At 45.6% G+C, this 18,030-nt stretch overlaps 2 protein-coding genes across 2 annotated transcripts in view; one reads left to right on the top strand and one right to left on the bottom strand.

The window, feature by feature from the left end:
• The window catches only part of LOC126516569 (contactin-1a), a 38,366-nt gene extending 28,559 nt beyond the window's left edge, over nucleotides 1-9,807 (top strand). The window contains exon 6 of the mRNA XM_050166697.2: nucleotides 1,046-9,807. Within this exon, the coding sequence (XP_050022654.1) occupies nucleotides 1,046-1,230 (185 nt within the window). The 3' untranslated portion in view covers nucleotides 1,231-9,807. The remainder of the gene's footprint in view (nucleotides 1-1,045) is intronic.
• LOC126516592 (uncharacterized) lies at nucleotides 9,777-17,680 on the bottom strand. The gene is made up of 2 exons (XM_050166715.3): nucleotides 17,408-17,680; nucleotides 9,777-12,208 (listed from the first exon to the last, which is right to left on the bottom strand). The coding sequence occupies exon 2, from the start codon at nucleotides 12,171-12,173 to the stop codon at nucleotides 11,649-11,651; it is 525 nt and encodes a 174-aa protein (XP_050022672.1). The 5' UTR covers nucleotides 12,174-12,208; nucleotides 17,408-17,680; the 3' UTR covers nucleotides 9,777-11,648.
• Between the last annotated feature and the right edge of the window lie 350 nt (nucleotides 17,681-18,030).

The following is an 18,030-nucleotide window of genomic DNA, read 5'->3' as shown; positions in this document are numbered from 1 at the left end:
TGGTCCATGGTGTTGCCACATTGAGCTTTAATAAGAACACTCTCACTTTACGTCAGGAAAAATTGGTATAAGTGAAACTTACAATGTGAAACTTTCATCCCCCTGTGAACATTCACAGAACTCAATTGGACAATTCATTTATTGAAACTTCCAGCATATCAAGCTGCATAATAATTTGGTCCCTAACTGCTGTCTGCTATAGTTGCCTGGTCGGCTTATATGGTAGGGCAGCTGCCCCGGAAAGGCAGTGATCCTGAGGGCAGTCCACAAACTACAAAATTTATCTCCGACTGTGAGGTTTGCTTTTCAACGACACTGCAGTGAATCCCTGTCAGGTAGATGGCAATGTTTTTCCTTACCTGAAGCTTGCTTCACCTTATGGATTTCTACAGAACTTGCAACAATTTTCTCGATTTGCTTGCAGTGAAACTAAGTGAAGTGTAGTGAAATGTAGCATAGCTCTGTAAAAATTTTTAAATATACAATGTGTAAACTGTTGCAGTGAGAACACAACATTGTTAATAGCCAGATGGTGCATCTCCAGTGCTTTCTCAAGACTATGTTCTTTTGGGAAATATTGTTCCCATTTAGAGAACGGTCCACTCTCAAAGGGAATGCTTATCTAGTATTCAAATCAACATCAACTCCATAGGAGAAAAGTGCGCAATGTGACATGCTAGGTAGTCCCTATATTGATAAAAGATTGTTTCTGACGCCTTTGCGTCAGAACGAAGCTGTAATCAGTCTCCTGAACTACTAATTTGATGTCCTCTTAACCGGTGGATTGTACCGTACGTGCCACAACTATAAATATGACAGAACGTAGATATTTTTTGGCCTAGAAATAGTAACATGTTACTTGTTTATAACACACCCTAGGACCACTTAATGCAGGCATATCTGAAGGCTTATGATAGGGGTAGCATTGTTGCAAATATTTATGAACCAAGCAAGAGAAGTTTAAAAAAATTACGAATGAAACATCTGTGTTGATAAGCTTGAATTCGACTGCATCGCTAATATTCCACTGTGTTACTTTCTGCAGAGGAGTTTCAAGACGAGGTAGAAGAGGAGGAAGAATCGTCGACTGTGCCGCACATTGTTGCCAACCCTGGCTTCGAGGTTGACTTGGAGGAAAGCTTTCTCCTAGATCGCCCCGACTGCAATGACAACAATGAACGTGCGGTCAGAACCAACAACAATTCGGTGGTGCGCCCATCGCATGTATGACTGAATTGACAGTGCCTGCCCGGTGCATTAAGCAATGAACCTAGCAAAAACAGCAGTGACCCACAAAGCACCGCAGCTTAGTCTTAATATGCCAGAAAAGCCTATAAATGTGCTGACAACATAGGTTGTGGCCACAAAACTTGCTTTCCCTGTGCTTCGTTGCCCTAGTTTCTCTAGTGCGTTGTTTATGTCAAAGCAAAAGACTTTCTTCATCTGCCTGGAGTGACCAGCCAGCTTCCAGTGCAGCGCCTCCCTCTCGACTTTTCAGCAAAAGTGATGAACAGAATGAAGTGTGAAGAGTACAATGTTCCTGGAATCATTTCGTATACTTGTGAACAGAAGGAAGTGGTGTTTTAACAGCTGCAGATTTCCTGCTGCAGGGATTGAAGCGTTCCCCTCCCCTCCCCCCTTTTTTTTTTCAAAGTTTCCAGCAACTCTTCTGCTGAAAAGGATGTAGTTTTGAATATAATGACGCTTTGCTCTAACCAAAGCGTCACTGAGAGACTCAGAACCAGCATTGCTTATCGAAGTAGTATGGAGGCATATTGACATGTGCTGAAAGTGTAAAGGAGCAGTTCTGTTAAAGACGAAGGCTTCCTAGAACACTTGGAGCTGGCAGCTTACACCCCGCGAACTCATGTTCGGCAAGCCTGTGATGCGACTTGGCATCCTTCACTCTTGACTTGCTACCACAGTATGGTAAGCTGTGGCCATTTTTGTTCCCTCCTTTTCCCAGAAGCGTGCACAATTTTGTGCATGCTTTCATCACGACATCGCATGCCGAAGAGAGCTTTGCAGTATGAGTAACGATTGTGATCCTTTTGGTTGTAATGTCCTTTGTGTTGATTAAGGGCATGAGATCTGCTTGTATCTGTAGGGTTACAAGTGAGGCGAAGCAACCAGCACAAGAACACTGGGATGTATTTATACCCATCACAAGATGGTAGAAAAAAAAATGCTGTTAATTGAATTGCCTATAGAAAGGTTCATATTCTAGCAGTTGCTGCAAAGCACTGTTTCTGGCAACCTTCTGTCCCATCAAATTTAAAGTACCGACACATATTTTTGAAGTTGTATAAGCTCTACCACGCGGATTTTGCACATAAGAGGATCACACTTGGCATGCATAAAGTTTGGGCAACATAGCATATTCTAATTTGATACTCAAGCTGATCTCAGAACAGCAGATGTGGCGTCTTCAGTGTTATTGTGACATAAAGCACAATTCATTGGCATCACTTAGCTATAAGGCTAGCTATGGTGACGTTGCGCATAAGATAAACAAGTATGCTATGTGCACTTGTATGTGGCAGCCACAGTGATCGCAGGAGCTAATCAAGATAATCAATCGTAATGTATCATGATATCAGGACGCATCCATTTTCTGGGTACCGTTACCGGAACTGTTTCTTACAAACAAGAATTATATTAAATTAGTTAAGATTTCCTGACACTAGCCAGTATTTTTTTTTTTTTTTTTAGAGATTAGGAAGCTCAGACCTTCATTTGTTCAGAAAAATATTAAAGTAGAAAATGGCATGTCGGTGTTCCTTAAAGTGATTCTCTGATAAGTTACACAGCTTGGGGACCTTAGTTTCACATATGGTCAGTGAACTTCAGTTAAACTGAATTCCTTATGAAACAGATTTCCAAGGTTCCCTCAAGTTTTGTGACAGGGAGACCATTGTATAATAGAAAAAGGAAGAACCTGCCCATGGGTGGGGTTATTACATTTAAAAACATACCTTACTTTAGCAGGGACCTTCTTATACTTAATGTGCCGAAAATTTCATTGCAAGTTTAATTGGCTTCCTTGGTCAAGCATATTGTGTTGGTACTGGAACGTTGCGTTGCAAGCAGACAGCAGTGCCGTTTACAACGACTCTAAGCTTGTAATTGGCAAGGTAGCATTGCACCGTTTTCATTGTGGTTGCTGAGCTCTAGCACCAGATTCCACTGTAGTAATATATGTGTGAAGCGCTCGACCTTTGATAGCTGTCATATGCCTGTCAGGTCGAGTGCGTTTATGCATCCTTGGTTTTAGTGAATGAATCATATCAGAGCAATGTCTTTCTTTCTTTTCTTTGCCAGACAGAATACTGATAAGATCATCCTAGGATGTAGGAAAATAAGAATCTTAATTGCTGATGGTATTACAAGTATGGGTCGTCATATTTGGCCAGAGCCCGAAGACAAGAATTTTCTGAAATTCGATTTTAACTGTAAGAGGTCAGTATTCAAGGGCAGCATGATGCGCTAGAAAGAGTATCATACCCGTGAATACTTATAGTTTCATTTGCTCGAAAGCTCCGTAGATTCAGCATAGGATTGGTGGTTGTGTAGGACTCCAGTATGATAAGCATGCTTGAAACTCTCAAGTCATGAAGTAGTTGTGATCGGGACAAAATTTGGATGAAATTGAAATTTGCTTTCCAGTCAAGGCTAGTGCAAGAGCCTGTGTGTCTGCACGTCTTCTGTAACTATCAAGCGTACATGCTCCTTAGTGAGATAAACTCACTGGTAGTTGGCAATGCATTTTACCACATATTTAAATACATAAACCTGGTTTTGTGGTTGGTTAGTCTCATAATTTCATAAAAGTGCTATCTAGATGTGGCTTTCTTTGCACTCCTATGATTCTTAACTAATCAAAACAACCAGCCAGCATTCATAACATCTTCTTGCTAGATATTACTGGGAAAAGTGGTAAACTGTTATGTATATAGTCACCAAAAACATTATTGACATTCATGTGTATAAAATACTCAATGATAGACACAGAGCACATTCATGGGAGAGTCATAAAAAAAAAAACCTGTTTGTAAAAGAAACGGCAACTTAAAGGGCCAAATCGCATTATAATTTCATATAAAAGAAAACTGCCAAATTCCTTTGCCTAACTTGGAGTTACAAAATGCAGCAGTTGCAAAACCTGTGACGACACCTGTTAAACTACTGACACTAGCATATTGCCTGTTGTTTATTTTGACTTTGCCTTATTACCATGTTAAATGCATTAAATGCACTAACATGTTTTGGATCGTAACCTGTTAAAGTTATACCAAAAGTTAAGCGTGAAGCGATTATTCAGTGCTTTGTGTTTCACACGACTGACTGATATAAATTAATGTCACATAGTATGGTTTCATAATTCAAGGGGCTAATTTTCGTTCTTCAACTTAACAAATTTGGAACATCTTGGCTTCTTATGCCACTGGGATCAAAAATCAGAAAACCTCACTAGTTTTTCGCTGTGGACTTTTTTATTATTGTAACAGAAAAGATGGTTACATCTATTCAATCAAGGCTTGAAGAACAGTGATGTGGGCACAGCTGGCTCACATGTTAGCATATATAATTACACAGGTTTGTTTTACAAAGTGCAAGGTGTACTACTTGCATAAACTCTAATGTTGTTGCTTCACTCTGCTCAGTTAGCCGATAACTGATAACTTGTATTGGTCTTGTTTGTTTTGTTTTGATTATCTGGTATTGAATTGCGCATTTTAACAGTCAAGTGCACCCCCTGCAGTAGCTCAGTGTCTACCATGCTGCGGTGCTGAGCATGAGGTCGCAGGTTCAACTCCTGGTAGCGACAGCCACATTGCGATGGCAGTAGAATGCAAAAATTCTTGTAGACAGTGCTTTGGGTGAACATTAAGAAACCCCAGGTGGTCAGAATTAATCTGGAGCCTTCCATCATGGTGTCCCTCATAACTCACTGTAGGTTTACAAGCTTAGACCCCATAGTTCCTGAAAACTCTTCGAGTACAGGTCCAGTACGACAGTCACTATTACTTGGTTGTCTTTCACACTGTTAAAATACTGTATTCTTTCGGTGCTGAAAGCCATGAAACAGCACAGCACTCTCTGAAAGTCTGATATCATCAGCTGTTGAGACATATTGCAATCCACAGCTGTGCTGTACAGTGTAGTTTAGAATGATAGAAGCTGGAAATTCTGAATAGATGTTTTGCAGTCGCCTTATGCACCACTGTGCACCTTGCCCGTCTGTATCCTAGTCGTAGCTTGTAACGTGACCAAGCGTGAACTAACAGTGAATCTCTCTAGTTGATCTGGTGAGGGGCAGTAACCGTTTTCAGTCAGCTTGTTTTGCACTAAATAGCTGTCTCCTACTCTGTGATGAGTTGCAAGTTCAAGGGAGCATTGCGGGTGATGCGTGCTGTGAGGCTGGGTTTGTCTGGTTTTAGCACTTTGCAATGAACATTAGCTTCACTGTAACATAAGTATTAAAATTTTAAGTGTTCTGTCCCATTGTTTTTGCAGAGGCTTAACTTTTGCACCAACCATTCTTGCAGCTACTCAGGCTGCTCGAATGACAGTTGTGGAGGTACCAACATAATTGTCATGCTTTGGTGGCTGTAGGAACGTAGACTCAGCAGAATTGAAGTAACATAGTCTCAGTCGTGGTAACCAGACAGCAGTTCTTTGAACTGACCACACATGACAACCTCTGGGAAGCTCAGACCTCAAAACTCGAAGCGTTCAAATGAGGATTCAGACGTCCATTCCCATTTGACCAATGGCATCCACTATGAAAGAGGCCGTCACAGCCAAATTGTGCCCTTTCTATCAAGAGCTTCATGACCTCACCTCCTCCTACCTTATGAATTGATGGCTTGGGGAAACGTGTGTTCTTGCAGTTTCAAAGGGTGTTTTCATGTTTGGCTCGGTCACACAGCAACAGTGTAGTGAAGGACACTTGGCAGCTGGTAGGTTCCTCAAGTGCACAGTACTGCTACTCGCTTTCGTGGAAATAAGAGCAAGGCTGGGCTCAGTGTGGGTGGTCACTACAGTTAATGTACAAACATCGGCACCACGCATCCTAAGGGTAATCGTAGTTGCCAAACAAGCCTTGTAGCGGACAGGTGGCAGTTGTAGAAGACAGTGTGTACAAAGACTGACAGGAGAAGTAACCGCATGGTTGAGCGAACTGGCCCTCACCTTTATGACCTGCATTAATTTGAATTTTTGGTCCACTTTTGGTGCCTTGAATGCCAGAAATTCAGCTCACTCTCGCTGCCAGAGAGAAGAACTTTAATGAAAAATGCATACGCACTGGTGGCTCTTTGTTGCTGTGTAGTTGGTGTGATGCCTTCGGTAATTATTTCACCTGCATTTATAGCTTCATTCAGTGATTCTTAGTAAGCAGGGCATCTTATTTTTTTGGCTGGTGGGGAAAAAAAAGGTCATTCCTTTTATGCCATTTTATGCTGCTCACTCTACAGCGAGCGGCACCTCCATCCAGATTTTTTAAATAAGGCAAACAGATGTGCTTGAGTAACAGCACATTGTTTGCTCTGAACAATGTGAACACCCATGTATGTGTGGGTGGTATGTTGGCTGTGGTCTGTGGAAAAATGTGTACATTTTCATATTTTGTGCTGCTCGGATTTTCATTCTTTCAACCTCTTAAGATTCTTAAAAGTAATATAGCAATGGTACAATTGATTGTGTAGGTGAAATCACATGTGCCATCACTGTGAGAATGCTTGCTGGAATGTTTACTTGATTTCAGAGGAGTTTTTTCTTTCTTTTTTTCAAGTCAATTGATGCACTAGTGTTACTCAAAGCTAATCTTGAGTCACTTGTGATATAGGCAAGAGCAAGAAAATCAATGGAGGTGCGAAGTGTCAATATAGATCATTGTTTGTTGTTGCTTGCATGTTTTTGTTATGGCATGTTCACTTTTTTCTGCAGTTATTACAATTTCAAGTTGGGAGGTGAAGCTTGAGCATTTGAAAAATGCATTTCTCTAGAGACATTTTCGCCCAGTCAGGAGCTTTGGTGATTGTGGAGGAACCAACTTACATCTTCCGAAAACTTTTCTAGCCACGGTTGGATCAAAGTACAATTTCCGTTGTACTCACTCTGTTTTTTTTAGAGGCATCAATACTTAGTACTAGTTGCATTCCAGTTCATGGACTTGGGTGTCAAGCACACCAGCTTATATTTATTTCTGTTGGGTTAGTAAAACATTTTTTATGAATGGCTTTAGGTTGACACATACATTAGGTAGTTACTGTAGCTGTAAGGCAGAAGGCAAACTGGATAGTGTCTTTGCATTTCTCCGTGTTCATATTTGCAAGAGAAGTTTAGAAGTGTAAACATGGAACATCAAGAACTGCCACGCTAGAATTGAACTTTGGTAGTGTCAGCTTATGTAGAATGCTCACCTGCTTACTACTTTATGGTGCACTCAGGATAAACATAATTTTCAGTCTGTAGTCAGTTGTCTGCAAATGATTTTCTGAAGTGTTGCATTCATAGGTTGATTACTGTATCAGAGGATGACTTATTTGTAATTTATTGTGCACTAAAATACTCATTTCCAAACCTGTTCAGCTGAAGCAGTAGAATATTGTGTGGTGTTGACTTATATGGAATTCATTGCCACTGCTACTGAATGTGCTCTTGCTACTGTCGTTACTTACTATACGTGCTGTCATATGTCATCAGTATGTCATCATCCACTTATCATGACTTCTGTCCATCCGAAATGCTTTATTTATTACGTATAATGTGCCGCTATTGCATTGCTTGACGTTGCAGAGAGCAATTACAGAACTATGCCTTTTCTTTTCAACAAGTAGTTTTGGCAACCTTGACACCGCTTTCTTTCTTTTTCCATTTTCTTCATCTTAAAACTAGCTTTAACTACCTTTGCACAGCTGCTTCAAGTCCTGTTCTTTACCTTGCAAAGTTGTGCATCCACATGCAAGCATTTGTACTACCATTGTGTACCATGCATTACATTTACAGTGGTGTGCTATCTCCGACTCCTTTGTTCTTGCCTAGCGCACTTTCTGTTGAGCTTCGGCACACACACATCATTGTTTTTAGAGCCATGCTTGCATAGAGTTCGAATGCTGTCTTTTTCAGGGACAACCTTTGTTGTATATCCTAGTGCCATTTTTATATTTGTTCGTTTTCCGTACGTCTATCAGACTGTTCACATTGGGCCACTTAGTGGTTTGTCGTATGCTCGTATGTTGTACATTGTCGTACACTCTTGCTTTGCCTTTGTGTGGTTGTATTCATACTGAATGAGTTGTGGAATCTTGCACTCTTCTTTTAGGACAGGCACTTTCTTTATGTGCATATTGTCTTAACCAGTGGTACAGTCTTATGTGCCAGTGTGTTTCACTGCTCTTCGCTTTCTAATTTTAGATTGTCTTTTTTGGCTAGCCAATGTGAGGAGGTATATATGCACTGGCCATGACAAACTGAACCCGTACACTTACCGTACCGGTACTGGTACCGTACCGGACGGTACGGGTACTGAACCCGTACCGAACTCATGGTGAACCGACATGTCCAACAGGATTCACTTGTGCTTTGTAAACAACAGCACACCATCTTTCTGTTTGCAGCAGCTATACTGGTCTGCAACTGAGGTACCGTGCTAATTAAAACAGCAAGGCAAATTTGCAATGTTGAATCTATGTTACAACATTATCTTACAACAAGCAAATAATATACTAGTATGTCAAACACATGCTAATTAAAACAGCAAGGCAAATTTGTAATGTTGAGTCTATGTTACAACATTATCTTACAACAAGCAAATAATATACTAGTATGTCAAACACATGCATTCTTTTGTTATTTAAACATACTTTCTAACAGGGCATTAACCAATGTCATGTGGCAAATGCATCCAGTGCTGTACACTGTTTTTCAAAATTTGCTGTGCACATTTTTTGTCATACTCATTTAGTTGAGCACATCAGCACGCTGGTATTGCATTGAGACTTAAATGAGTATTGCCTTACTGCTTACTGCAATTTTTTCCTCAGATCTGGCTTTCCCAAACTCTTATGTTTGGCTGACCACCCAGTCAAGCTTGATACATTCCTCACTCCTCAGGTAGTGCTGTTTTTTTAGCGCTATGTGTGGCTGAATGCACTTGTCGTATCTCTGCGATTCCCAAGATGTAGTCTTCGTGACGAGACAAAGAACAAGATAACTGCTGCTAAGACAAACTTGATTGACGAGTGTACCAGAAGAGGATGTTTTCGTTTCTTCTTTTTTTTTTTCCATAGCTGTAACAATGTCCTAACTGCACTAGGCTTTCCCAGAAGATGCTCACATAATTAAGTGGGCATATTTCTGTTTAGTGCAATAAACACTGGCCAGTTTCGCTTCTATATTTGTAGTAGTAAGGGCGTTAGATGGTCATTGCTGTGTCGTTGTCCTCACAGACATCTGGCGTAGAGTTGGTGTCCTGTTCTGTGAGAATGGTGCTTTCAGGTTGATTGCCTCACAATAATGTGACATGTGCCACTATTTTTTTATTGCACCTATAGACGGCGCCTGGATGCATGGGTAAAAAAACATGCCAGGGCAGCTCGACTGCCACAGACATGCCGCTTCTTGTATAACTGACCGGTCTCTGGTGTTTGCATTTTTGACATGTGACATGAGTGGCAGCCTACGTCTGCGCATTTTCATTTTAGCGTAGAGATGTTAGTGTACGTGAAAAAGAGTGTGTGGAACCGTGGACACAAATAATGCATACTCAGTTTCATTGTAATAAAAATACTTTGCCTTTTACTGTTTGCTCTTTCATCAAATGGTCAACACAAAAGAACAAAGAGACTATACGACAGCTGTAGAGCAGATAGACTTTTCATTGACTAGCATTCCTCAGATGGCAGTGTTCACTGCCAACAACAATCAACACCGGTCACAACAAAAGCAATGAAGCAATGTCGCACAAATCTGGCAGTGGTGCTCTGGAGCACACTTTGCAGTGGACATAAAGTAACGCATTAATAGCTTTTTTCTATACTACCATAGTTACATTTTCATCGTCTTGATCAGCCAGACTTGGACATTTGGGGCAGCAGAACACGGCACATTTGTAAAGTGATTTCATACCATTATGATTTCAAAACCGTTCAGAACTTCTACTCAGTTCGTGGTAAATCTTAAAGCACTGCAGACCCATATATAGTTTAATCTTTTCAGTTTAAAACACTGGTGTTACACAAGGTCCACGCAACTACACAAGCTGTTTTTGACTTTAGTATATGCTGTTTCTTAATACCTTAAATAAGCAACGTTAATGCATTTAACTTAGGTCGGATGGAGCATACTTCAATTGGGTAAAAATGCTACTATCGCACAGGGCCTTCGCACAGAACCTGAGGAAAGCCGCATTGTTACAAAGGCGATGCTGTATAGAACCGTGGCTTCAAGCTTTGTTAGTTTACTGGTCAAGAAGCTTGTATGTACCATGAAAACAAAAGCAAAGTGCCATAAATGTGCAGTCGTGAAGAACAGCTCATCTACTGCACCGTGTCTGTAAGCTTTTTACTGCTGTTTGTTTTCACCTGCACACAGCTTTCTGAGCTATGCCTTGATGGGAGTAGAGCTCTTGTTAGCAATTTACTCCACAACAGCTAGCGCCAATGACAGTATGGAAGCTGTGTGGATGCTTTGACCATTGTACAAGAGAAGTAACCGAGTGTCATAGTGTACCACCGTGTATGAATTATATTACAAGGGCACTGAAGAAAGTTGTTAAGCCAGTGGGACTGGCTGATTAATATTTCAAAGATTCTTCTGTGTCTCTCTGGCGGAAATATGACTTACTAATGCAAAATATGAAGGGTAAAGCTTTCCTTCTTGAATTGTGCACGCCATCTCCAGTGCTAACAACATCAGCATGCAATATATTTCTGCTTTTGCTTCTTTTCGCATGGAAAACACAAACTCTGCCAAGTTAAATCTCAGTTCGTTTCTGCGCTACCATCATTTCTTATCAAACAATCAACATGCATCAATAGCATGTTGCCACGATTGTGACGCCGTGGGGCGCTGGTGTGTAATTTACGTTCAGTATACTTCTCTTTAGTATTCTTTTTGACTTTTGAACACTTTTAGTGGCACTGACCAGCTAGAGAAAGAATGTTTATGCTGCAGGCAAGTGCTTTCTTTAGAATGTGGCTGTTGCTTGTGTAACTCTTGCGTAGCCATAAGCAAATTCTAGTGTACGGATGACGGGTTTCACAAAAAAAAAGAACACCTAAGTGGCTGGCTCCCTGGACTCGTAGCTTAAATTTCACAGGGTTAGTACACTGCTAGTACAGCTTCTATTTATCAATCTTATGCCTGTGCCTGGGTCGTAAATGTATATACCCTTTTTTTTTATTGTTTTGGGAGTGCGTTGTTAAATTTTGTTCTCTCTCTCTGAGCTTACGCTTCCCGCCAGAGGCCAACGTTTTCAATGCGATGACAACGCATCAAAGCTAAAACAGTCTGCGATTGCAGGAACCTCATCGAAAGTACACCCATTGTATGCTCGCTTTGGCTTTCTAATACATATCCCTAAGGTCGGTGTACAATGCGATATATGCACACGAGGAAAGAGAGCATACTGTTAGGCGGAGTTAACTTTGACAGTAGAGAACCGTAGGACACTTGTGGCCCTTGAGGGAGCGCGCGAACGCCATCATGGTAATTCTGTCCGTGACCAGCTTGGACCAGTTGTCACGCAACCGGTTCTGCAACCTGCGCACACCGTCCTCCTGCGCACTGCCATCGCCCTCTGCGCAGGTGCCCTCGCCAGTCCTGCTGTTCCCGTCTTTGCACTGCGGCAGCGCCGCATTGTCTGAGCGATTCTCGTCGCCGCCGCCGTGCGTCGCTGCGCTCGGCAGTTCCGAACAGCTGCTGGTCGTCGGACCAGTCGGGCCGGCAAAACATTTGCTGCTGGTCGCCTCGGTGCCATCGCTTCTCCGGTCTTGATGCTGCCGCGGAAGCCTTGTCGCAGTCGTCATCGTCGTCGTGGAGATCAGGTTGCGGACGGCTGGGTTGCTGCTGTTGACTTTGCAGACACGATGTGCCTTGGAGTACTGGTGGACGGGCTGGTCGGACAGACGAGCCGGCTGGCCCGGTTTCTTGCGTCGGATAGCCATGTGGGTACGCTGCTGTACGACAGCTGTAGTGTCCTCTGAAACGACAGAACACGTACGGGATTGTAGCTTTTTTGTTTGTCCACCTGGAGCCGTGGCAGGTTTTCAAAAGCGCGACGTGCAAATTGACTCGTTATGGATGTCACGTAAGCGTGTATTATTACTCCCTCTGGGCGGCAAACGCTTTTGGTGCAGCCTTAGAAAAAACTTGCACCCTTTGGGCCTTGTACTAAGAAAAGTTTACACCCTTTGGAGTGTATATTTGCCACACAACGATAAGCGGCATCTGTCTTGCCCGCATTTCCTTTCTTAAAAACGCTGCGCTCGTTACTTTCCTGTCGGGAATGCTATGTCATGCTGATAACGCGCATGTCGTTCGTTACTGGAAAGTACCGGGCTCGCCGCGTTAAAGAAAGGAAATGCGGACAGGACAGATGACGATTATCGTTGCGTGGCAAATATACACCCCAAAGGGTGCAACTGTTTTTAGAGTATGCACTCTTAGAAAAATTTACACCCTTTGGGGCGTATCTTGTCCCACAACAATAATCGTCATCCGTGCTGCCCGCGTTTCCTTTCTTTAACGCTGCGAGCCCGGCACTTTCCAGTCGCGAACGGCATGCGCCTTATCAGTGTGACGCAGCGTTCTCGACAGGAAAGTAGCGAGCGCCGAGTTTTCAGGAAAGGAAACGCAAGCAAGGCAGATGACGATTATTGTTGTGGGACAAATATACACCCCAAAGGGTGCAACCGTTTTAAGAGTGTGTCTTTAAACAGCACTCTCTCTAAAAACAGTTTCACCCTTTGGGGGGTATATATGGCACACAACGATAATCGTTATCTGTCTTGCTTGCGTTTCCTTTCTTGAAAACGCTGCGAGCCCGGTACTTCCCTGTAACGAACGGCATGCGCGTTATCAGTATGACATAGCATTGCCGACAGGAAAGTAGCGGGCGCGGCGTTTTCAAGGAAACGCAAGCAAGGCAGATGACGATTATTGTTGTATGGCAGATATACACCCAGAAGAGTGTACACTTTCTTTACAGTGTAAGCAGTACACACTCTAAAAACAGTTGCACCCTTTGGGGTGTATATATGGCACACAACGATAATCGTCATCTGTCTTGCTTGCGTTTCCTTTCTTGAAAACGCTTCTCTCTCGTGCTGATAACGCGCTTGCCGTTCGTGACTCACCTTTTGGGGTGTACACTCTAAGAAAAGTTTACACCCTTTGGAGTGCCCGTTCTGCCACACAACGATAATCGTCATCTGCCTTGATGCGTTTCCTTTCTTGAAGACGCCGCGCCCGCTACTTTCCTGTCGGGAATGCTATGTCATGCTGATAACGCGCATGCCGTTCGTTACTGGGAAGTACCGGGCTCGCATCGTTAAAGAAAGGAAATGCGGACAAGACAGATGACGTATATCGTTGTGTGGCAATTTATGACGCAAAGGGTGTAAACATTTGTTTACACAGTGTTGTGTGGCATATATACACCTCGAAGCGTGTACAGGCGCCGACAAAAGTGGTATACTCCACGCAGCGGGAGCCGGAGCAACGGCAACCTGCATCGCAACGCCATCTACAGGCAGCATCTGGGATCTAGACAGCCAATGGGTGCCCTTTATTATCTGCAAGCATGTCGCTTGACTCGTGTCAATGTTTCGTGCTTCAGCTCGCCAAAATGCCGAGCGACACCGCTGCAGTAGCAATCTGCGTGGAGTATACCACTTTTGTCGGTGCCCGACATTTGTCCGCATTCTACACTCTTAGAAAAATTTACACCCTTTGGGGCTTATCTTGTCCCACAACGATAATCGTCATCTGTCTTGCCCGCGTTTCCTTTCTTCAACGCTGCGAGCCCGGTACTTCCCAGTAACGAACGGCATGCGCGTTATCAGTGTGACGGAGCATTCTCGACAGGAAAGTATCGAGAGCCGAGTTTTCAAGAAAGGAAACGCAAGCTAGGCAGATGACGATTATTGTGGGACAAATATACACCCCAAAGGGTGCAACCGTTTTAAGAGTGCAAGAAAAGTTTACACCGTTTGCGGTGTATATTTGCTACACAACGATAATGGTCATCTGTCTTACCCGCATTTCCTTTCTTGAAAACTCTGCGCTCGTTACTTTCTTGTCGAGAATGCTATGCCATGCTGATAACGCGCATGCCGTTCTCGACTTGGAAGTACTGGGCTCGCAGCGTTAAAGAAAAATGCGGGCAAGACAGATGACGATTATTGTTGTGTGGCAATTAAATATACACCCCAAATGGTGCAACTGTTTTTAGAGTGTAAGAGTGTAGGACCGGCGCTTGCAGTACACGAAAGCATTGGCTTCTAAGTTATTTTTTATCGTAATTACTCCGAGGAACCGTTCGCTGGTAGTGCGATTTGGCCACCGTCCACGGCCACCGTCTAATATGAGCCTGTGTGAGCATGTCGTGCACAATGGCTTAGAGTCTCAGTACACGATTCATCACCTAAAACATCGCATTTCATGACTTGAGAATTCCGCATTGTTTTTCCGTACAACTCGCATGCGTAACTTCGAGTAACGCGACAGCCGTGATACTTCAAAAAGAAACTTTGAGATTGTGCATGTGATTGCAAGAGCCCGTTACCAACGAATCCTCTGTAGTAGCCTGTCGGATGAGTCCTCGTAATTTGGATGCGGGTGAAGGAATGTGAATATATTTTAGAGCGCAGCTCTTTGGCGTCCGTTCCTGGGTTTCGCGTCGTCGTCGGCGTTGTCGTCGGCCTCGTAACCAGCTCCGCCCCCCTTTCATCCCCCCAGCGCTAGCAGCGACCGACTGATACCGCTGGATGCCGCTGACGCCGCTAGAGAGTCAAGATAACGTGACTGCATAGAACACCGTCGCCGCCATGCAGAAAGAGGAGGAAAGGGTCCCCCCCCCCCTGTTCTTGTGTGGCGGATAGGGTGCTCTTCAGTTGCCGACGCGCCGGTTATTTCACGTAGGCCCCGGCACGTCGACGAATACGTGACCACCTTCCCACGGCTAGACCTGGTTCTTAGCGCTGCGGAAGCGAGGGTATCATATTGTTTGTGTCGGCATCGGCGGCGTTGTCCCTGAAACCAACTCCGCAGCTGGGGTTGACTCACTATCGGCGTCAGCGGCATCAGTCAGTCGCTGCTATCTCTTCCCTCCTCCCTTTATCGTGTTGTCCGCTTGCTGCGCGCGCTTCTGCCCCCATCGTTTGCCGCTGGGTGTACACGCCGCCCCCCTCCCCCCTCTTCCTGCGAGTCTCCGGTTGTCAAAGCGCCGGCTCGAACTTAATTCCTTTCTTCGCTCCTCCTCCAATGCAACCCCTGTGCGGTGGCAATCAGAGAGCCAGATCGGTGGCGGCGGATCTGTATATGTGCACCGCCCGAGCCGAAATTGCCGCTGCCGTTCGCCTTGTGCGGTGGCAATCAGAGAGCCAGATCGGTGGCGGCGGATCTGTATATGTGCACCGCCCGAGCCGAAATTGCCGCTGCCGTTCGCCACTGCGAAATTATCTGCCAGTTCTTTCTGAGCCATGAGCGAGACGACCGATGGAAGTCCTCCGTCTGCTGCTGCTGCTGCTAAACGAGCTGCCAGAGCAGAGGCCCAGCGCCGTTGCCGTCAGAATCCAGAGGTGCGTGCCGCCGAAGCAGAAGCTTACCGTCGCCGCCGTCGAGATGATCCAGGAGTACGCGTCGCCGAAGCAGAGGCTAAGCGCCGCCGCCGAGAAGACCCTGCCGTTCGCGCCGCCGAAGCGGAGGCTCATCGCCGCCGTCGAGAGCGAGGCTGAAGCAGAAGCTCATCGCCGCCGCCGAGAAGACCCTGCAGTTCGCGCCGCCGAAGCGGAGGCTCATCGCCGCCGTCGAGAGCAACCAGCAGTAAGCGAGGCTGAAGCAGAAGCTCATCGCCGCCGCCGAGAAGACCCTGCCGTTCGCACCGCCGAAGCGGAGGCTCATCGCCGCCGTCGAGAGCAACCAGCAGTAAGCGAGGCTGAAGCAGAAGCTCATCGCCGTCGCAGAGAAGACTCTACCGTTCGCGCGGCCGAGGCCGAGGCCAAACGCAAACAAAGGCTCGCAAACAGTCAGGGTGCAACAAATGCAACAAAAAAATTCTGTGATAGCGCATACATGTGTTGCTCGATTTCTTTGCCTCAATCTATCGAAAAGGTGAAACAGCTTATTTGCTGCGCTCAAATTTCGCATTAGGAAGTAACGTAATCGTCGGTAATTTTTTCAATGTATTCACGCGACTGGCTCCTCGCGGTTTACAACGGAAGACGCATCTGAGGCGATCACGCGTGCAGCGCTTGTTGTCTACTTCCGCACGCATCGGAGCGGTGTTCTGAACCAGCGTGATCAGAACACCTTGTTTTTCAGCGGACACTGACAGTATAGGCCTAGTTTGTTGAAGGCGCTCTATGTAGCAGTTGCGGCTTAGAGTTTAGATTTAACAGCGAGGCACAAAGAACACATCGGATTTTCGGCGCTGGCCGGCGTCCGCGCTGTGATCTGGCACGGACTGACTTTGGCATCGAGCGAGCCTCACCCTCAGCGCCGCATTGTACTGAAGACGTCGGCCGGGCGCTGAAAATCCACCGAAAACTTGTTCCTAGGGGGAGTTCCGCAACAGTCCTTCGGCGATGGTGGTCGGTATCAAATGTCAAAGAACGCAGCCTGCGTCTGAGCCCGAAGCGACGGTATCCGCGGCAACGCGCAGACAGACGCGGACAGACGCCGCGGCGTTGGTAGACCCGAGGAACGTGAGTCGAATATATTATATAAGGATTTGTAGTGAAGCATTTCAAAAGGGGGGCAGTCGGTTAGATTTAATTCGGGCGGTGGTTCTTGTACGGTTTTTGTGCCCTTGCAAAGCGAGAAGGCACGTCTTCTGGCGCTATCGCGATAGCTTCCAAGATCACAGCCTCTTCGGCCCGTGCTGTGCATATACGTACTGTAAGGCGCGACGCGTAGCTTATATATAGTATACGTGCACAGCCTCTTTTCGACTAAGCAGACATATATGCAACGTATATGCGCTATACATCTGCAAACTGTACTGTACAGTACGTGGATGAAGACGACCGTATCACGTTTGCGTGCAAAAGATACGGCGTCGAGAGGCCCCCGACGGCTCTGTCGCACAAGTTTGCAGACGCGAAGGTGCACCACACCCCAAGCACTGCAATTCACGCCTATATATATGCATATATATGCGGCGGATCGCGGTACTCACCTGCAATCGAAGGTCAGCCAAGAGTCGCTGGTCGACAGGCGGCCTGGCGCGCACGGAGGCGGCGCACTCCGGGAAGTGACAGCATGCCCCCGCCGACGACCGCGCCGCCGCTCCGAGGCCCGCTGTTGCGTGCGGCGTTAGCAGCGGCTGCGCTTCATGCGGGGTTTAGACGCCGCGATGAGAGCAGCAGCAGCGGCGGCGGCCCACTCGGAGCAGTTCCAAAAAAAGAATCCTCTCCGGCGATCCCATTTGGGAAACGCGCGCGGTGTTCCTCCGGTGCGCGCACGGAACGCGAATCTCTTTTTCGGCACCGTCTTCCAGATGGCCCGCACGCGGACGCCGCGCTAGCTCTCTTCCCCGGGACGTGGACTCGCGATGCGCCCACAGTCTCTGGCCCGGCGCGACAAAAATATAGCGCGAGATCCAGCGCGGTTCATCATCGCGTGTGTACACGCGCGTTATCCATTGAAGGATGCGTTGTTTGTTTGCCCGAAGAGCGCCCACGACTGTTAGAGTTCCTGTCGGCGTCGTCATCGCATGTGGGTCAGCGAAAAAGCGAGCAGAGCCTGCCTGCCTGCCTTCGTTTCATCCTCTTTGTTTTTACGTCTTCGGCTGTTGTAACG

Source organism: Dermacentor andersoni, chromosome 3, assembly GCF_023375885.2.
Source record: "Dermacentor andersoni chromosome 3, qqDerAnde1_hic_scaffold, whole genome shotgun sequence".
Taxonomy (NCBI): Eukaryota; Metazoa; Arthropoda; class Arachnida; order Ixodida; family Ixodidae; genus Dermacentor; species Dermacentor andersoni.
Note: the sequence above shows the minus strand (reverse complement) of the source record. Positions and strands in the feature narration are given on the sequence as shown.

Coding starts and splice junctions, on each gene's coding strand:
- LOC126516592 (XM_050166715.3), bottom strand. CDS start 12,173: ATGGCTATCCGACGCAAGAAACCGGGCCAGCCGGCTCGTCTGTCCGAC.